Source organism: Herpailurus yagouaroundi, unplaced genomic scaffold (assembly GCF_014898765.1).
Source record: "Herpailurus yagouaroundi ecotype Mexico unplaced genomic scaffold, PumYag 197, whole genome shotgun sequence".
Classification (NCBI taxonomy): domain Eukaryota; kingdom Metazoa; phylum Chordata; class Mammalia; order Carnivora; family Felidae; genus Herpailurus; species Herpailurus yagouaroundi.
Window position 1 is genome coordinate 18,499,484 of NW_024412428.1, and position 22,149 is coordinate 18,521,632.

Here is a 22,149-nt window from a genome sequence, read left to right on the forward strand (position 1 = left end):
TATATATATGTATATATATATACATATATATGTATATATTGTGTATATATATATTGTATATGTATATATATGTATATATATATATATAGACTACCTTTATCCACTCATCAGTTGATGGACACTTTAGTTGCTTCCGTATAATGACCATAGTAAATAATGCTGCAATATATATAAGGATGTGTGTGTGTGTATACGTATGTGTGTATGTATATACATAAAAGATGTATATACACACATATATACATATGTGTGTATGTATATACATATACATAAAAGATGTGTATATGTGTGTGTATGTATATATATACATAAAAGATATGTGTATGTATATACATAAAGTATATGTACATGTATATAAATATATGTGTATATATGTATATAAGATATGTATATGTATATAAATAAGTTTACTTATTTATAAATGTAAGTATACATATGTATACATATATACATAAAAGACTTGTATATATACATAAAAGATACATATGTACATAAAAGATGTGTGTGTGTATATATATACACATAAGTGTATATATATATGTGTGTGTGTGTATATATATATATATATATATATATAAACATAAGTTTACTTGAGAGGGAGAGAATCCCAAGCAAGCTCCATGCTGTCAGCATGAAGACTGACATGGGGCTTGATCCCATGAACTGTGAGATCATGACCTGAGTTGAAATCAAGAGTTGGATGCTTAACTGACTAAGCCACCCAGGTGCTGCCTATATCTTTTCAAATTAGGGTTTTAATATTTTTGGGTAAATACCCAGTAAAATTACTGGGTTCTTGTTCTTTGTCAAGATTGCTTTGGCTATTTGGGGTCTTTTGTGGTTCCATGTGAATTTTAGGATTATTTGTTCTATTTCTGTGAAAAATATTGTTGGTATTTTGATAGGGTTTGCGTTAAATCTGTGGATTGCTTCAGGTAGTATGGACATTTTAACAATTTAAAATTTTAATAATGGGGTTGTTTTTCTTAATTTCTCTTTCTGCTACTTCATTATTAGTGTATAGAAATGCAACACATTTCTCTATGTTAATTTGGTATCCTGTGACTATTGAATTATCAGTTCTGGAAGTTTTTGCTGAAGGACTTTATATAGTATCATGGCATCTGCCAATAGGGACAGCTTTACTTCCTTCTTACCAATATGAATGCCTTTTATTTCTTTTTCTTGTCCGACTGCTGTGGCCAGGACTTCCAATAGTATGATGAATAAAAGTAGTGATAGTAGTAGACATCTTCGTCTTGTTACTGATCTTAGAGGAAAAGCTCTTGGTTTTTAACATTGAGGATGATGTTAGCTGTGAGTTTTTTATGTAAGGCCTTTATTATGTTGAGGTATGTTCCCTCTAACCCTTGAGAATTTTTATCACGAAAGGATGTTGTATTTTGTCAAGTGCTTTTTCTGCATCTATTGAAATGATCATATGGTTTTTATACTTTCTCTTGTTAATGTGATGTGTCACTGTTGATTCATTTGAAAATACTGAACCACCCTTGTATCCCTGGAATGGATGATGATGAATGTTTTTTTTAATGTATTGTTGGATTCAGTTTGCTAATATTTTTTGAGGATTTTTATATCTGTGTTCATCAGAGATATTGGCCTGCAGTTTGTTTTCTTTCTTTCTTTCTTTCTTTCTTTCTTTCTTTCTTTCTCTCTCTCTCTCTCTCTCTTTCTTTCTTTCTCTTCTTCTTCTTCTTCTTTGGTAGTATCTTTATCTCATTTTGGTATCAGGATAATACTGGACTCTTAGAATGATTTTGGAAACTTTCCCTCTTCTACTTTTTGGAATACTTTGAGGATAATAGGTATTAGCTCTTCTTTAAATGTTTAGTAGAATTCACCTGTGATGTCATCTGGTCCTGGACTTTTGTTTGTTGGAAGTTTTTTGATTACTGATTCAATTTCATTGCTAGTAATTGGTCTGTTCAAATCTTCTATTTGTTCCTGATTCAATTTTAGAAGACTGTATGTTTCTACAAATGTATCCATTTCTTCTAGGTTGTCCAATTTGTCAGCATTTTTCATAATATTCTCTTATAATCTTTTGTATTTCTGTGGTGTCTGTTATTTCTCTTTCATTTATGATTTTGAGTCCTCTCTCCTTTGTTTGAAATGTATGGCTAAAAATTTGTAATTTTTTTTGTCTTTTCAAAGAGCCAGCTCCTGGTTTCAATGATCTGTTCTATTGTGTTTTTAGTTTATGTATCATTTATTTTTGTTGTAATCTTTATTATATCTTTCCTTCTACTAGCTTTGGGCTTTATTCCTCTTCTTCCAACTCATTTAGTTATAAGGTTAGGTTTCTTGAGATTTTTTTAAATTAATTTTTTAATTTACATACATGTAAGTTTACATCCATGTTGCATGTAGCTCAACAATCATTTCTGGAGTAGATTCCTTAATGCTCCTTACCCATTTAGCCCATCCCCCCTCCCACCATCCCTCCAGCAACCTTCTGTTTGTTCTCCATATTTAAGAGTCTCTTATGTTTTGTCCCCCTCCCTGTTTTGGTATTATTTTTGCTTCCTTTCCCCTATGTACCTCTGTATCTTAAATTCCTCATATGAGTGAAGTCATAGGGTATTTGTCTTTCTCCGACTAATATCGCTTAGCATAATACCCTCTAGTTCCATTCACTTAGTTGCAAATGGCAAGATTTCATTCTTTTTGAATGCCGAGTAATACTCCATTGTATATATATACCACATCTTCTTTATCCATTCATCCATCGATGGACATTTGGCTCTTTCCATACTTTGGCTGTGCATATGCATTGGCTGTACATTGGGGTGCATGTGCCCCTTCGAAACAGCATACCTGTATCCCTTGGATAAATACCTAGTAGTGCAATTGCTGGGTCGTAGGGTAGTTCTATTTTTATCTCGAGATTTTTCTTGCTCTTGAGGTGACTTGTATTGCCACAATCTTCCCTCTTAGAACAGCTTTTGCTGCATCTGTAAGATTTTGGACTGTTGTGTTTTCATTTTCATTTGTCTCCATTTTTTGATTTCCTCTTTCATTTCTTGGTTGACCCATTTATTGATAGTAGCATATCATTTAGCCTCCATGTATTTGTGTTAAAGTTTTTTCTTGTGATTGCTTTCTAGTTTCATACCATTGTGGTCATAAAAGATGTATGATAGGATTCCAGTCTTTTTGAATTTATTGAGCTTTGTTTTATACCCTAACATGTGATCTATTCTGGAGAATGTTCCATGTACACTCGAAAATAATGCGTATTCTGCTGTTTGGGGATAGAATGTCCTGTTACATATTAGGTCCATCTGGTCCTATTTCCTTGTTGATTTTCTGCCTGGATGATCTATCCATTGATGTAAATGGGCTGTAAAATCCCCTACTGTTTTTGTGTTACTGTCAGTTTCTTTCTTTAGATCTGTTAGTAGCTGCTTTTTGTATTTAGATGCTTCCATGTTGGGTGCATATTTACAGTTATATCCTCTTGTTGGATTGTTCCTTTATCATTTAATGTCCTTGTCTCTAGTTACCATCTTTGTTTTAAAGTTTATTTTGTCTAAGAATTGTGACCCCAGATTTCTTTCTTCTATTTGCATGGTAAGTGTTTTTCCATCTATTTACTTTCTTTTTTTAAAATTTATATCCAAGTTAGCATATAGTGCGATAATGATTTCAGGAGCATATTTCCATCTATTTACTTTCAGTCTGCATGTGTCTTAGGTCTGAAGTGAGTCTCTTGTAGGCAGCATATAGATGGGTCTTGCTTTAATTGCCCCATGTCTTTTGATTGGAGCATTTAGTCCATTTAAAGTAATTATCATTAGGTATATACTTATTGCCATTGTGTTACTTGTTTTATGGTTGTGTTTTTGTAGTTTTTCCCTGTTCTTATCTTCTCTTGCTCTCTTCCCTTGTGGTTTTATGGTTCTCTTTAGTGTTATGCTTGGATCTGTTTCTATTTTTTGCATTTCTATTGCAAGTTTTTGATTTATGAGTACCATTAAGCTCATATATACACATGTTATACACAGAGCAGTCTATATTAAGTTTATGGTTGCTTAAGTTTGAACACATTCTAAAAGCAATAAATTTTTACTTTGTACCAACCATGTTTTATGCACATGATGTCATACTTTATATCCTTTTATTTCACAAATCCCTTGACTGATTTTTGTAGACATAATTGATTTTAGTGTGTTTATGCTTTAACCGCTATACTGGTTTTATGATTAATCTACTGCTTTTATTATATGTTTGCATTTACCTGTGAATTTTTTTTCCTGTCATAATTTTCTTACTTCTGATTATGGTCTTTTCTTTCCACTCAAAGAATTCCTTTTAACACGTCTTGTAAGGCTGGTTTAGCGGTAATGAACTCCTTTAACTTTTGTTTGGGAAATTTTTTATCTCTCCTTATGAATGGTGGACTTGCTGAGTAGAGTATTCTCGATTGCAGGTTTTTTCCTTTCAGGATGACATCAGCCTTAGCACCACTTTTCTAGATTTGTCTCCTCCAGTATGGGAAACAAAAGGAACGATAAGCTATTGGGACTTCTCTAAAGTAAGCTTTTTCACAGTCAAGGAAACCACCAACAAATTGAAAAGGCAACCTTCTGAGTGGGAGGAAATATTTTCAAATGGTATATCTTATAAGGAGTTAATATCCAAATATAAAGAACTTATAAAACTCAACACCAAAAAATAAATCCAATTTAAAGGTGGGCAGAGGACCTGAATAGACATTTTCCAAAGAGGACATACACATGCAAAGATACCCAACGTCACTAACCATGACAGAAATGTAAATCAAAACCACAATGAGATATCACTTAACACCTGCCAGGATGGCTACAATAAAAAAGACAAGAAATAACAAGTGTTGGCAACGATGTGGTGAATGAGGAACACTTGTGCACCACTAGCTGGAACGCAAATTGGTGCAGCCACTGCAGAAAACCGTATTGACGTTCCTCAAGAAATGAAAAATGCAAATACCACATGATCCGGTAATTGCACTACCAGGAATCTATCCAAAGAAAACAAAAACAGTAATTTGAAAAGATATCTGCACCTCTATGTTTATTGCAGCATTGTTTATAATAGCCAAGATATGGAAGCTACTCAAGTGTCCACTGATAGATGAATGAATAAACAAGTGGTATATAAATACAATGGAGTATTACCCATAAAAAGAAGGAGATTTTGCCATTTGTGAGAACATGGATGGACTTAGAGGGTATTATGCTAAATGAAATAAGTCAGACAAAAAAGGACAAATACCATATGGTTTTACTTATACGTGGAATCTAAAAAGTAAAACAAATGCACAAACAAGCAGAACCAGACCTGTAAAAATAGAGAACTGATGGTTGCTAAAGGGGAAGCAAGTGGCGAGGTGAAGGAGAGTGGGAGAGAAAGGTTTCCAGCTATGTAATGAATAGATCATGGGGATAAAAGGTACAGCATTAGGAAATACAGTGAGTGATACTGTATGTGTATGATGTTGGACAGTTGCTACACTTGTGAACATAACATACAGACTCGTCAAATCACTAGGTCATATGTCTAAAACTAACATTTTGTGTCAAATATACTTCAATAAAAAAAGTTTGTTTTAAAAAAAGATTTTATTTTTGGGGCGCCTGGGTAGCTCAGTCCGTTGGGCGACTGACTTCACTCGGGTCATGATCTCACTGATTGTGAGTTCGAGCCCCATGTCAGGCTCTGTGCTGATAGCTCAGAGCCTGGAGCCTGCTTCGGATTCTGTGTCTTCCTCTCTCTCTGCCCCTCTCTCTCCTTCAAAAATAAACATTAAAAAATTTTTAAAATATTTTATTTATTTAAAAAAAAATTTTTTTTTCAATGTTTTTTATTTATTTTTGGGACAGAGAGAGACAGAGCATGAATGGGGGAGGGGCAGAGAGAGAGGGAGACACAGAATCGGAAACAGGCTCCAGGCTCCGAGCCATCAGCCCAGAGCCCTACGCGGGGCTCGAACTCACGGACCGCGAGATCGTGACCTGGCTGAAGTCGGACGCTTAACCGACTACGCCACCCAGGCGTATAAAAGAATGGCAACAACAACAAAAATGAAAGCCAATGTTGCTGGAGCTAATTTATGGAGGGACAGAGTGGAAGGGATAAAATCAGAGAAGTGGATGGTGAGGGATAGAGATGGTGTAGTGAGACATGCCAGAGACATCCTAGTTCAAGACAACAGAGATTTACCAAGCTCCACCTATGTGTCATGGCCTGGGGGATTCAAAGATGAATGGATAATGGTCTCTGTCCTTATGCAGTTTGCAATATAGGCTATATCCCCCGACTTAGACTATAGTGTTATAAATACACCTTAATAATAAGCAAATGGCCACCCATAGTTTGAGTTCTCCTAGAAGCAGACCCTGAGCCAACCATTAAGGTGCTAGTGATTTACAAAGGAAGTGTTCCTAGGAGGAACTCATAAGATCCAAGGAAGGGTGGGATTTCAAGCAACAGATTCAGCTTGATCCATGGGGAATTCTTTAGTGTAAATTGTACTGCTGAATTTGTCACACTTTGAAGCAATAGAGTTAGGTTTTTGTACACCTGCTAAATGGCTATGGGCTGCCCAACAGGGTGGTGTCACTCTCAGGCATTTTGGGTTCCATATAGGTGAATTGGCTCCAGTGGTAATTCTCTGAAGATTATAGCAAAGGGAGTGGAAGCTGGGGGGGTGGGAGCACAGAGATGTTAGAGGGGATCCAAGGGGATGCTGATGGGGCACCAAGAGTCTCCACCCCCAAGGGCTAACAGAACTTCTTAGCCTAGAAGATAGGGCTTGAAGGACAGGTGGAGGATAATAAGTGAAATAAAACAGAAAAACAACAAAAGGCCGGTGTCATTAGCTGTGGCCTAATTATTTACATGGGTGCAGAAAGAATGTTAACTTACCATGTGGGCCTTCTTAAGTCAGCTCTGCAAGCCTGGGCCCACGTTGTACTAAACAACTGCTGAGGTTGCAACTTTGGAAGTCTACATGAGGAATCTCAAACTGGACATTTATAATCCATTTCATGTTAGCCCAAGACTAGCAAACCAAACCCATGAAATTCTCTACCACTTTTCCCCTGCAGAGCTCCTACATTTGGGTCAGTTCCTTTGTTCTCCACATCTGTGCCTTACAGTTTTAACTACACAATGTTTCCACAGATCTTATCTAAAATTTAAAATATGAACAGAGAAATCACAGTCTTAGGATATCATATCAGACTGAGAAACATGAAATTGTAGAACTTATTTAAAACCTTTATAATTTTTAAAAATATTTACTTAGAGGGAGCACACATGGGGGAGGGACAGAGAGAGAGGAAGAGACAGAATCCCGGGCAAGCTCTGACTTGTCAGTGCAGAGCCCGAGGTGGGGCTCGAACTCACAAACCATGAGATCATGACCTGAGCCAAAATCAAGAGTCAGACACGTAACCGACTGAGCCACCCAGGAGCCCCTAAAACATTTTTAAGCTTAGAATTTTGAGAAACTATTCCCACTCTCACTATTCATATTAGAAAAATATATTAAAACTCCACTGGACTGAATGCCTATTTGCCTGTTTAATACGGAGGTTTGTATAGATACTATTGGTCTCATTAACAAAGAGGAAACTGAAGCAGAATATACACGCAGATACAATCCTGGCTCTCATGCCACTGAGTTCGTTTTGTCATTGGGTTTATATTTCTCAATGGAAGAAACTGCTCCTATGGCCGACTGTGTTGCTTCTCTGGCTGTAGAATAAAGCAGTTTACTCTTTCTCCAGGACCCCACAGAATGTGGAAAGGGAACGGAGCAAAGCGCTGCTGTCCCCCACCTTCTAACACCTGTTGCATAAGCCTGGTTCTACCCTGGGGAGGTCTCACAGCCGTGGAGTTCTGAGGTCAGCCATTAGGATCCGCCGGTAACCCCGTCCCTCCTAATTCACACACAGCCCCTGAAACAGTCCTGATGGACTCCGCAGGGGACTTTGCAGTCTGCAAAACCTTTTCACAAACAGTTGCTCATTTATATACATAGGCAGCCTTCTGCTAGAACAGGCTGTGTTTCAAGGGTCCGCCTGCACAATGCTTGTTTGGAAACCTAGACTCAAATTTCCCACAGAAACAAATGCTACTGGGTTGACACTTGTTTTCGCAAGCCAGAAACCTATGCGATCTGTTTGGGGTGATCCGTTAAAATTCCTCACCACCACCTCTATGTGTGTGGTGCGGAGGAAGGGACACATAAATAATTGGAAAAGAGCATTTTGTACTTTAATGAACTGTAATTTTTTGACTCTGCAGTTTTTAAAATATATTTTAAAGGATTCTTTTATTTCTGAATAATTGGATGAAATGTTAAAAAAAAAAAGTCTAGCTCTTATTTTGTGTGACTCCCCAGAAGGCTAAAAATACTAGGCTGTCTGGATGGTTACCAATGCCCTGACATTGTACCAACCATGAGAGACCCAGCACCTCCACATGGTCCACAATCTGACTTTGGGGAGCCAGAGCATTGCCCCCTGCTGCACCAATGGCAGCGAGAATGAGGCCCCATCCCCATCCCCACCGAGGGGGCCCTGCTCTGCCCCCTCCCCTGTGAGCAGTGCAGGAAGTGAGGTGGGTCATGCAGAAAGAGAGCCATGAGGACAATTCCTCCCTGCTCCTCTTCTCCCTCTCTCAAGCCCCAGAGATGGACAGTCTGACCAATTCTCCTTCCTCCCTGGGGTGATGGTGGATCCCAGTCTCTCCTGACATTCTTGAAGAAGGCGAAGAGTTTTTTTTAAAAATTTATAAGGATTTTTACTTCCAGTAGTAACTGATAAGACACCCCCATAGCGCCCAGGGTTCTCCCAACTCTTTCTGTGTTCAGGTAGATTCAGGTAGACCTGGGTGCTGCTCCCTAGGAACCTTTCTTGACGGCCAGGGCCCAGTCTCTGTGTGCCCGCAACACTGTGGCCAGCTTTTTATCTACATGTACTCATTCCTCTCCTTCTTAAGGGCAAGGAAACACTAGCATGGGACCTGGCCCAAAGCAGGCACTCGGTAGTTATTCATAAAAAAGAATTTGTGGCAACAAAATTCATTTGTTGTTTGGGCATTTCAGATGCCTTTGGGTATTTAAGACATAGGAAGACATCTTGAGTTGCTGGGGGGAGAGGGCTATGGGTGGAGGAAGGAGGGGAGAGGGAGAAACCACTGTGATGAGACGAGGGTTTCTGAAAGGAACATGTGAGAAAATGATACAAGGGCGCCTCTGCCAAGATGCACCCTGAGCTAAAGGTGGGTATGAGGACCAAGTGGTCTCCAGGGCTCATGGGCCCTTCCTGTCTTCTCCATCAGAGATCCTATTCTGAAAAGTCTGCCCCCAGCTGAGGCCAAAGCAGCAATGAGAACAGGAGAAAAGGGAAGGGGAGGGGGCCCCCTAGTTGGTGGTGGGAAAAGAAAAGAGAGGGCATGAAAGGGCTCTTGGGCTCTTCCTGGGGGAGGGGTGCCTATGTAAGGATGCATGAGAGGACAGCCATGAGTTAGGATTTTCGGTACAGGTAGCTAGGAGCAACCCTCCTGCACTTGAAAACGAAGAACATCGCCCCCTCCTGCCCAATTCTCCAATTGTATGTAAAGCACTTACCGTGAATTGAATAAATAACGATTTTTTTAATCTTGAGTGTTTTTCTGGCAGGGAGATTCAAGTTGTAGATATTTTTCACATCCGCAAAATATCCAACATATCTACTCTGCAAAACAACAGAAGCCTCAATTTAAGTGGAGATGAAAAACTCGGCATTCCTGATTTTTCTCTTTTTTTTTTTTTTTAACACAGAACTTAAGGCCAATCATTCACTAAGGAAACATTTGTTGGGTGTCATTATAGAACTAAGCATTTTCATGGTCACTGCCTTACGACTCAATATCTACCCTAAAAAAAAAAATACTGAACTCAGTGCTGTGGGGAAGTAACAAGAAAGGAGCCAGGTGTTGCTTTTAGGCTGCTCATATCTGAGAGGGCATCTAACCAGAACCAACCGAGAGCTATGACATGACACCAAGATGTACCTGATGCAACTGTGAAAAAGGTCAATCTGAGGGTGGAGCCTTCGCGGTGACTGAGTTAAAGGAAGCTCTGTGGTTTGGTGAGGAGTAGCCTCCCAGTCATGAAAGAACTCGAGAAGACCTCCACAGGCCATTAACAGACACATATGCTCTTATCCCTGTGGCCAGCTTGAGTTTACTCACTTTCCATTTCCCCAATTCTATTTTTGTAAGGAAGCCTTGGATTCTCTTTGCCGAGTCCTTCTGTGGCAAGCTGCTCACGGGGCCTCTCCTTGACTCCTTTTTTAAGATTTATTTGATTTTTTAGTTTTTAAGTAATCTCTATACCCAACACAGGGCTCGAACTCACAACCCTGAGGTCAAGAGTTGCAGGCTCCACTGACCGAGCCAGCCAGGCGCCCCTCTCCCCGACTCCTCCTTCACTCAAGAAGCGAAAGAGTTCTGACATGGAATCAAACGGACTTCAAAGCTCACAGATTCTTTCCCACCCAATGGGAAGGGTTCATAAGATTAGCTGCCACACTTTCCATCGGAAAGTGCCAGTCAAGAGAAACGCTCGAGCAAGTTCGTAGCCTGGGGATGGATGAAGTGTAGTCCACAGAACGGGCCACATGCACAGCCAAAATGTGATGGTATCTGAAATTTGCCACCCCCCAGGGAGGGAACGCTGTCTTGGGGCCCTGAGGACACAGCGCTCAAACCTGAGGCCGAGTGCTGTTATGCCAGCGAATCAGAAGACAGTCCGTGGCAGCCTCTGGTGTGCCGGTTCGGGAGTGAGAGGGACCGCACGGCACAGAAGCGGTGGGGAAGGGAAAATGTACAGGGAGAGTCCTTGAAGGAGTCGCATCTAACATCCCCTTGCTCCTGCCACCAGATTCTCTACTCTCCGTGGAAGGCTTGTCACGCAGCAGGGCCCTCAGGCTGCTTTTGCCCCCCCCCCCCCCCCATCCTTCCTTCTCCTGGAGCTTAAAACAACAGGAGTTAATACAACGAACAGTGTGTTTAGTAAGCGTTCCCTACAAACAGCACTTTGGGATGCAAAAGGTGCTAAGATGGGTAAGGCAGGGGCCTTGCCTGCCCAAGAGGTAGGGAAGTCAAACAGCTAGAGAACAATGTGAAATAGCTTCGTCCCCGGCCAAACACAAAAATAAGAGCCTACTTTGGCTCTTATAATTGGCTTTGGAGTCTGACAGAGCTGGATTTGAGCTCTTGATTCAAAAAGTTAGTTTCCCTGAACCTCCACTTCCCAATCTGTAAAATGGGCACCATTTTACGTTCAGAGTTTTTGAGACTATTACAGGAGGTAATGAACATGCATGCTTTTTACAACAAAGTCTAGAATGTCGTAAGCTCTATAGGATAAATATCCTGGCTTCTGCAATGAACACATGTTAACCTATAAAAGAGACAGGTGGGAAACCTATAAACTACAAGAGACTGAAGAGATATAGCAACCAAATGCAATGTGTGACCCTTGTTTGGATCCTGACTGAAGCAAACTACATTTTAGAAACATTTTGAGATGATTATGAAAATTTAAACACGCACTAGCCACTTGTTGTTATCAAGGCATTATTAAGGTCTAACATTTTTAGATTTGATAAGTGGCTTTAAGGTGCTTTTTCCCCTCAAGAATCTATGTTGGATGTCATATTAAAATACTCGTGGGATAGTATGATCTGATGGCTGGGATTTCCTTCACAGTGATCCAGATTCAGAGAAAAAGTGGAGAAGGGGAGTGTGTGTGAGGAGATTGGGGAGGGAATGAATGATGGGTGATAAAATGATTGTTGAAGTGCTGTGAGGGCTATAAGGGACTTATTATAAGACTGTCTTGACTTTTTAAAAATTAATTAATTTACTTTATAAGAGAGTGAGTGTGAGTGAGCACAGGGAGGGGCAGAGACAGAGGGAGAGAATCCCAAGCAGGGTCCATGGTGACCGCATGGAGCCTGACACGGGGTTCGAACCCCGGGCACCCCTGTTTTGATGTTTTATGTTTGAAATTGTCCATCATAAAACAATTTTAAAAGGACAAAATAGGGTAACTGCATATATTTCACATGGGTTTTCTGAGTATTAAATGAGATAATATATGTCAAAGTGCAATCGTGTCTGGTATATAATACATTTCTGAAAGATATTCATTTCCCCTCTTCTTTCACTTTCAAAATACAGCAGCCTCTCCTCTGTCTCTTTCTCTCTCATACACACACAGACGTGATGTTCTGCAAGAGTTGAATTGCCCCAGTAGGGGTTTGTGAAAGACTTGAGTTCCTCTTTAAAGGAAAATCAATTTGGGTCATCTCCCTTTTCTTTTTGAGAAGCCTGGCTAGAGGTTTATCAATTTTGTTTTTTTTCAAAAAACCAACTCTTGGTTTCATTGATCTGCTCTACAGTTTTTTTTAGATTCTATATTGTTTATTTCTGCTCTGATCTTCATTATTTCTCTTCTTCTGCTGGGTTTAGGCTGTCTTTGCTGTTCTGCTTCTATTTCCTTTAGGTGTGCTGTTAGATTTTGTATTTGGGATTTTTCTTGTTTCTTGAGATAGACCTGGATTGCAATGTATTTTCCTCTCAGGACTGCCTTCGCTTCATCCCAAAGCGTTTGGATTGTTGTATTTTCATTTTCATTTGTTTCCATATATTTTTAAATTTCTTCTATAATTGCCTGGTTGACCCATTCATTCTTTAGTAGGGTGTTCTTTAACCTCCATGCTTTTGGAGGTTTTCCAAACTTTTTCCTGTGGTTGATTTCAAGCTTCATAGCATTGTGGTCTGAAAGTGTGCATGGTATAATCTCAATTATTTTATACTTATGAAGGCTGTTTTGTGAGCCAGTATGTGATCTATCTTGGAGAATGTTCCATGTGCACTCAGAAGAAAGTATATTGTGGAGTATTAAAGTATGTAAAGTAAGTGGAGTATTAAAGTCCCCTGCAATTACCACATTCTTATCAATAAGGTTGCTTAGATAAAATCATATATGAAAATGGAATTATTACAACCAATCCCTCAGAAATACAAGTGATTATCAGAGAATACTATGAAAAATTATATGCCAACAAACTGGACAACCTGGAAGAAATGGACAAATTCCTAAGCACCCACACACTTCCAAAACTCAAACTAGAAGAAATAGAAAACTTGAACAGACCCATAACCAGCAAAGAAATGGAATCAGTTATCAAATATCTCCCAACAAATAAGAGTCCAGGACCAGATGGCTTCCCAGGGGAATTCTACCACACATTTAAAGCAGAGATAATATGTATCCTTCTCAAGCTGTTCCAAAAAACAAAAACGGAAGGAAAACTTCCAGACTCATTCTATGAAGGCAGCATTACTTTGATTCCTAAACCAGACAGAGACCCAGCAAAAAAGAGAACTACAGGCCAATATCCCTGATGAATATGAATACAAAAATTCTCAATAAGATTCTAGCAAATCAAATTTAATAGCATATAAAAAGAATTATTCACCATGATCAAGTGGGATTCATTCCTGGGCTGCAGGGCTGGTTCAACATTCACAAATCAGTGTGATACATCAAATTAATAAAAGAAGAGATAAGAACCATATGATCCTGTCAATCAATGCAGAAAAAAAGCATTTGACAAAATTCAGCATCCTTTCTTAATAAAAACCCTCCAGAAAGTCGGAATAGAAGGAACATACTTAAACATCATAAAAGCCATTTATGAAAAGCCCACAGCTAATATCATCCTCAATGGGGAAAAACTGAGAGCTTTCCCCCTGAGGTCAGGAACATGACAGGGATGTCCACTCTCACCGCTGTTGTTTAACATAGTGTTGGAAGTTCTAGCATCAGCAATCAGACAACAAAAGGAAATCACAGTTATCAAAATTGGCAAAGATGAAGTCAAGCTTTCACTTTTTGCAGATAACATGATATTATACATGGAAAACCCGATAGACTCCACCAAAAGTCTGCTAGAACTGATACATGAATTTAGCAAAGTGGCAGGATACAAAATCAATGTACAGAAATCAGTTGCAATCTTATACACTAATAATGAAGCAACACAAAGACAAATAAAGAAACTGATCCCATTCACAATGGCACCAAGAAGTATAAAATACCTAGGAATAAACCTAACCAAAGATGTAAAAGATCTGTATGCTGAAAGCTATAGAAAGCTTATGAAGGAAATTAAAGAAGATATAAAGAAATGGAAAAACATTCCATGCTCATGGATTGGAAGAATAAATATTGTTAAAAAGTCAATACTACACAAAGCAATCTATTCATTCATCGCAATCCCAATCCAAATTGCACCAGCATTCTTCTCGAAGCTAGAACAAACAATCCTAAAATTTGTATGGAACCACAAAAGGCCCCGAATAGCCAAAGTAATTTTGAAGAAGATAACCAAAGCGGGAGGCATCATAATCCCAGACTTTAGCCTCTACTACAAAGCTGTAATCATCAAGACAGCATGGTACTGGCACAAAAACAGACACATAGACCAATGGAATAGAATAGAAACCCCAGAACTAGACCCACAAAAGTATGGCCAACTAATCTTTGACAAAGCAGGAAAGAATATCCAATGGAAAAAAGACAGTCTCTTTGACAAATGGTGCTGGGAGAACTGGACAGCAACATGCAGAAGAATGAAACTAGACCACTTTCTCACACCATTCACAAAAACAAACTCAAAATGGATAAAGGACCTGAATGTGAGACAGGAAACCATCAAAACCCTAGAGGAGAAAGCAGGAAAAAACCTCACGGACCTCAGCCACAGCAATTTCTTACTTCACATCCCCAAAGGCAAGAGAATTAAAAGCAAAAATGAACTATTGGGACCTCATGAAGATAAAAAGCTTCTGCACAGCTAAGGAAACAATCAACAAAACTAAAAGGCAAATGACAGAATGGGAAAAGATATTTGCAAATGACATAGCAAAGGGCTAGTATCCAAAATCTATAAAGAGCTCACCAAACTCCACACCCGAAAAACAAATAACCCAGTGAAGAAATGGGCAGAAAACATGAATAGACACTTCTCTAAAGAAGACATCCTGATGGCCAACAGGCACATGAAAAGATGCTCAACGTTGCTCCTCATCAGGGAAATACAGATCAAAACCACACTCAGATATCACCTCACACCAGTAAGAGTGGCTAAAATGAACAAAACAGGAGACTATAGATGCTGGAGGGGATGTGGAGAAACGGGAACCCTCTTGCACTGTTGGTGGGAATGCAAACTGGTACAGCCGCTCTGGAAAACAGTGTGGAGGTTCCTCAAAAAATTAAAAATAGATCTACCCTATGAAGCAGCAATAGCACTGCTAGGAAGTTACCCAAGGGATACAGGAGTGCTGATGCATAGCAGCACTCTCAACAATAGCCAAATTATGGAAAGAGCCTAAATGTCCATCAACTGACGAATGGATAAAGAAATTGTGGTTTATATACACAATGGAATACTACATGGCAATGAGAAAGAATGAAATATGGCCCATTGTAGCAACGTGGATGGAACTGGAGAGTGTTATGCTAAGTTAAATAAGTCATACAGAGAAAGACAGATACCATATGTTTTCACTCTTATGTGGAGCCTGAGAAACTTAACAGAAGACCATGGGGGAGGGGAAGGAGAAAAAAAAAAGGTTAGAGAGGGAGGGAGCCAAACCATAAGAGACTCTTAAAAACTGAGAACAAACTGAGGGTTGGATGGGGGGTGGGAGGGCGGGGAGGGTGGGTGATGGGCATTGAGGAGGGCACCTGTTGGGATGAGCACTGGGTGTTGTGTGGAAACCAATTTGACAATAAATTTCATATTTAAAAAAAATAAGGAAAATCACAGGCTAGTGACTTACAATAATCTTCAAGGGTCTGGAATCTTAGAAATCAGACCTTCCTACTTTGGGAAGGGAATCAACTCTTGAACTCTGTGAGCAATGACCAATATAAAATGGACCACGGATGCCCTGGGAGAACTTTGTGTTTGCAGAGCACCAGGAGGGCCCCAGCTGTGGCTCTCGGGCCCTGGGAGGGATCAAGGCCTATCACAGGCACCAGAGTCAGGCTGCCTGATCGCCAGAGGAAAAGAATCTAAAATGAAACCAAATAATAGCTGCCAATCTTAACCAACTTCCTGAAGAATCCCCTTGTAAAAAACACAACTTACCTGAGAAGGAGTCTCAACTCCCTGATATTTAGCGCTGGTGCTTTTATCTGTTCGCCGTTCTCCAAAATAATAAAGGCTGTCCTACAGAAAAGGGGGCCACACAATCAAGGTTCGTCTGCATGTTCTTTTCCTTGTAAGGCATCCTTAAAAGTTCTGAGGGCACATTATTTCCTTAAGTCAGCAGCCTCTGAGCAGAGGCTGCCCCAAATAAAGTTAACAACAACAACAAGCCACATGCAGGCTTGTTACACACACACACACACACACACACACACACACACACACTCACTCACTCACAAAACAATACTTACCTGTTGCTATTTTCTGTCCTAATCGATTCCATTTTGTTATTAAAAATGCCAGTCACGACCCAATGCAGTTGAGTTTACAGCTCACGGATCGATTGGATCCAGTTTGAAAAACACTGTCCAATACCCATTTTCCTAACCTGTGTGTCTCAAATTAGGAACAAAGCAGAAGGTGGCGCTAGAGGGCGGGCCACACGGACAATGTGAAGGCCCCTTCTCAGACTGTGGGCCAAGTGGGGAGCAGAACTGCTGGGCGCCCCTGTTCAGCAGGAGCTTCTCAGCAGGATCATGGTGGAACGAAGACTGAGAACCCCACTTTAAGAAATAGAAATAGCCCACCCTCTCTTTGCAGAAATTTCCAGAGGGCACAGACCCCACAGAGAGTGATTATGAGAAGTTAATAACACACAGGAGAGACTTTGTTCTGCATGGCAAAATGTACCTTTTATCTACCTAGAACCTCTTTATTTTTCTTAAGTTTATTTATTTATTTTTTGAGAGAGAGAGAATGTGTGTGTGAGCAGGGGAGGAGCAGAGAGAGAGGGAGAGGGAGAATCCTAAGCAGGCTCCACACCGTCAGCATGGAGTCTGATACGGGGCTCGAACTCACAAACGGCGAGATCATGACCTAAGCTGACACCAAGAGTCGGGCACTTAACCAACTGAGCCACCCAGGCACTCCTACCTACTACTTCTAAGGATGTCTGAAGTCCTTTAGAGAACTTATCAAACCAGTCTTGATATTATTCTTGTGAGGAAGGAGGAAGTCCCCTAACTGGGGGCATAAGAGCGGGGCTGGGATGAGGTGAAGTGAAGGAAGCATTACGATTGTAGAGGTTTTTTGTTTTTGTTTTTTTTTTTTGCACTTGGACTGCTTGACCCTACCTCATCTTAGTTCTGTCCCTATTTGTCCGTCTTTATTTACATATTTTATTAGTTTTTAAAAATTTATTTATTTATTTTCAGAGAGACAGTGAGAGCAAGTGCAAGCAGGAAGGGGCAGAGAGAGGGGGGAGAGAGAATCCCAAGCAGGGTTCGTGCTGTCAGCACAGAGCCTGACTTGGGTCTCAACCCCACAAACCATGAGATCATGCATGACCTGAGCCGAAATCAAGAGTCGAACACTTAACCAAAGGAGCGAGCCACCCAGGTGCGCCTGAGAATGTCAGAATTATTGGCGTGCCTGGGTGGCTCAGTAGGTTGAGTGTCTGACTCTTGGCTCCAGCTCAAGTCATGATCTCAGGGTCACAGCATTGAGCCTCACGTGGAGCCTGCTTGAGATTCTTTCCCTCTGCCCCCCTCCCCTGCTCTCTCACTCGCTCTCTAAAATAAAAAATATTTAAATAAAATAAAATGTTGGGTATTACCATGGATTTTTTTTGCATTAGTTTTGATCGTTAAAAATAATGCATTCGATTATTTATCTTAATTACTGAAAATTTTGGCATTCCCTTAAATTTTGTGCCTGAAGTGAGTGTTTCACTGACCTCACTCTAGTCCTGGCTCAGAGTTAAGAAGCACCTAGGTCAGTTACTAACCAGTGCGAGTTAAACAAGGAAGTATCAAAACCAGGCTTTCTAATAACTGCTTCCCCAATTACAACTCTGTTAAGCGCCACAACTCAAAGAATCATCTTAACGTCCTACCAGTGAGGTTTCAGAACTATCGAACTCAATCAGCGTAAGACAGAGCCTGCGGTCACATCTTTCGTACCTCTGCAGTTGTAAATATTTCACTGGCAATAAGGCAGGCACAAGCCATCGTTCCAGTTCTTCCTGGAAAAGAAAAGAAGTCCATGAACCATTGTTCGTGGCAATACTTGGTATAAAAATGCTGTCATGAATATTCAGAGAGCTCAGTTTGGATTGATTTTCTTTCGCTCTGAAAGTGCTTGTTGAACGAACATGTTTCAATTCAGGAATAGGCAAAGCTGTCTCGTGGGTCTGGAGCTGTCCCTGGAATTCTGTGCTGTGCGCAGGGACACACACGTGCACGCATGTAGGGTTCTTGAGTCGCTACGGCTGGGGATCACAGCTGCAGGCAGAGGCAGTGAGGTCTATTCTGGGACTCGGAAGCTAAAGAGCTACTTACCAATTAAGAGCTAATTATACACTCTGTTTTTCTAACTAACCTAAGTGAAAGTACCTATAAAAGATAAAACGTGATCAGAACCCAAAACATGACGAAGCATTTACAACATCCATTTTTCCTTCTATTTTTGAGTTTTTTTTTTTTTTTCAACGTTTATTTTTGGGACAGAGAGAGACAGAGCATGAACGGGGGAGGGGCAGAGAGAGAGGGAGACACAGAATCCAAAGCAGACTCTGGGCTCTAAGCTGTCAGCACAGCTCATGAACCACAAGATCATGAACTGAACTGAAGTCAGACGCTCAACCAACTGAGCCACCCAGGCACCCCTATTTTTAAGTGTGCTACCAGACATGTAAGAAAGTAAAGAGAATAGTATAATGAACCCCCATATATCTGTTCCCCAGAGTATATCATATTGCTGTACCTTTCTTTCTCCTCTTCCCTCCCTTCTTCCCTCTCCCCATTTTTCTTCCTTTTTTCTATAGCATTTTATTTAAAAAATTTTTTTTAACGTTCATTCACTTTTCAGACAGAGAGAGACAGAGCATGAACGGGGTAGGGGCAGAGAGAGAGGGAGACACAGAATCGGAAGCAGGCTCCAGGCTCCGAGCCATCAGCCCAGAGCCTGACGCGGGGCTCGAACTCACGGACGGCGAGATCGTGACCTGGCTGAAGTCGGACGCTTAACCGACTGCGCCACCCAGGCGCCCCTTCTATAGCATTTTAAAGCAAACCCTTGACTTCAGTCATTTCATCCTCAAAGTTTCTTATGTTTTATTCTAATTTATATTTTTGTCCCGCTATACAAAATTTGTTTTAAAAAATATGTTGCTTCTTTTATTTCCAGTTACTTCTAGCTTTTGTCTTAGCCAGTGCATGCTGAACTTTATGTAATTTCAAACTTACCTTTTTAACTTGAGATACATTCTGTTTTCTATTCGATTCCTTTTTTTTTAATGACCCAAACTTATTTTGTAACTCATAGTTTGAAAAACATTCTAAGCCAAGTACTTCTAAAAAAAAGACTATAATTTATTTTAAAAGTTTAGAGACAGAGTGCAAGTTGGGGAGGGGGCAGAGGGAGGGAAAGAGAAAGAGAGAGAGAGAGAGAGAGAGAGAGAGAGAATCTTAAGTAGGCTGCATGCTGCATATGGGGATCCCACAACCCTGGGATCACTACCTGAACTGAAATCGAGAGTCAGACGCTCAGCCAACTGGGTCATCCAGGCTCCCCCCCAAAAAAGACTTGGTACCACCCAATGCTATGATACATAAAGGCTTCTTGCTAAAGGAAATCCTGACTATTAACACCCCAGCTCTCAGTGGTATAGACTGTTAACATTTCAATTCTGGAAGACATCTCTGGATGTCTATACTGGCATCTTCCCATCTGAAAAAAATTTTTGCAGATTTCATGCCCTTGTGGTTGTGTACAACCAAAGACACAGTAGATGCCCTCTCATCCAGTCAAGTCAGGTAGAGCAGGGAATCATGAAAATGATTGTATGAAAAGTATTACCTTTAATACTTAATTTTAACTTCAAACATAAATATACACTTATTCACTAACCTTCCGATACCGGACAGAGGTTTCAACTTTTTAAATATGTGTCTCCCCAGTTGGAATTCTTTCTTGGAAAGGCCAGGCCTGTGGTAGAAACCACTGCATCATCTATAATTTCTAGTTTCAGATTCTTTAAAGCAATCTAGGTAGAGAAGCCTCTTAGATTTTACTGCTGGGGTTTTTCTCCCCATGTTTTATATGAGTCACACTTGCCCGTTTTTAAGCTTATTTATTTATTTTGAGAGAGAGGGAGGGGCAGGGGAGGAGCAGAGAGGGAGAGAGTGAATCCCAAGCAGGCTCAGCACAGAGCCTGATGCAGGGCTCAATCCCACAACCATGAGACCATGGCCTGGGCTGAAACCAAGGATTGGATGCTTAACAGACTGAGCCACCCAGGTGCCCCTAGTCTTACTTGCATTTAATTCAGCTGCCATTTTTATTGTAGCCGCTCAACTTCATTGAAGCTTCTTGAAACTTTCAACTAAGGGCTCATAAAATTACAGCTTTCTGTTCACTCTGCCATTTTACAGATCTATATAATATTTAATTCTTTGGCAGAAGCATAATAACAAATAGAAGTGATAGACACTGGTGGAAGAAGAAACACACAGGCATGCTAAATTGAAGCTTACTAGTTGCAAGTTTTCAAGATGCCAGGGAACACCACAGGTGTGTTTATAAAGGGAATGGAGAATATTCACCAAGTTGGTTAGAGGGAGTCTGCGAGAGAGCCTTTGTTATCCTGAAGTCGGCAGAAGCATCTTGCATCTCTAAATGCAATACAGTACTGGCTTTCATAATGATGACTAACACTTGGGTAATACTTTACAGATCTCATATAATCTTTACAATTTTGTGAGGTAAATACCCTGCATAAGGAGGGAGAAACTGAGGTTCTACACATTGAAGCAACTTTCACATGGTCAAAGACATCTTAATACCAGTTTATATGATCTCTTACAACAGTCCTTAAACTTTATTCTTTCTCAGCTGCATCCATTACACTCCCTACAATGTACAATTTATACTCTATATTCTGGAATTTGTAAGCAGAGACTGAGGCAATGTTCCTGACCCCAGCTGTGTGTGTGTGTGCGCGCACGCCCCTTAGAGCTGCTTAAAGCACCTAAAATGTAGCTAAAAGAGAATTCCAGTCCAAGATGGCGTCATAGGAAGCTCCTGAAATCACCTCGTACCTGGACACAACAAATCTGCACCTATTTAAGCACAGTTCCACCTGCAGAAGAACCAAGGGCTGAATGAACAGCTTCCGCTGCTCACAAGGTAGAGAGACCACACAGAGAACAGCAAGAGAGAGGGAGACGTGGTAATGAAGGGACTCCCCACCCCCAACACTGCAAACTGTGGTGGGGAGGGACGGTACTGAGGGACCGAGCAGATTCATCTGCCCCAGGGCAGAGAAAAAGTCTAAAAGAGAAACCAGTAGGGCATCTGGGTGGCAGTTGACAGTCTGACTCTTGTTTTTAGCTCAGATCATGCATCCCAGCGTCATAGGATCCAGCCCTGTATTGGGCTCTGTGCTGAGCATGGAGCCTACTTGAGATTGTCTGTCTGTCTGTCTGTCTGTCTGTCTGTCTGTCTGTCTCTCTCCCTCCCTCCCTCTGCCCTACTCTCTCTCTTCCCTCTGCCCTACTCTCTTTCTCCCTCTGCCCTACTCACTCACTTTCTCTCTCTCTCTCTCCCTCTCTCCCTCCACCCTACTCTTTCTCTCCCTCCGCCCTACTCTCTTTCTCCCTCTGCCCTACTCACTCACTTTCTCTCTCTCTCTCCCTCCCTCCACCCTACTCTCTCTCTTCCTCTGCCCTACTCTCTCTCTTCCTCTGCCCTACTCTCTCTCCCTCTGCCCTACTCACTCACTTTCTCTCTCTCTCTCTCTCCCTCTCCCTCCACCCTACTCTTTCTCTCTCTCTCCCTCTCTCTCTCCCTCTGCCCTACT

The 22,149-nt window shown here is 40.7% G+C and overlaps 1 protein-coding gene across 2 annotated transcripts in view; it reads right to left on the reverse strand.

Moving 5' to 3' along the window:
• Positions 1-22,149, reverse strand: part of LOC121012895 (phosphatidylinositol 3,4,5-trisphosphate 3-phosphatase TPTE2-like) — a 113,310-nt gene that overhangs the window by 10,896 nt on the left and 80,265 nt on the right. For both annotated transcript variants that reach the window (XM_040448302.1, XM_040448303.1), the window contains exons 11-13: positions 18,251-18,312; positions 16,230-16,310; positions 9,644-9,749 (exon numbers count right to left, since the gene is read on the reverse strand). In XM_040448302.1, the coding sequence (XP_040304236.1) occupies positions 9,644-9,749; positions 16,230-16,310; positions 18,251-18,312 (249 nt within the window). The remainder of the gene's footprint in view (positions 1-9,643; positions 9,750-16,229; positions 16,311-18,250; positions 18,313-22,149) is intronic.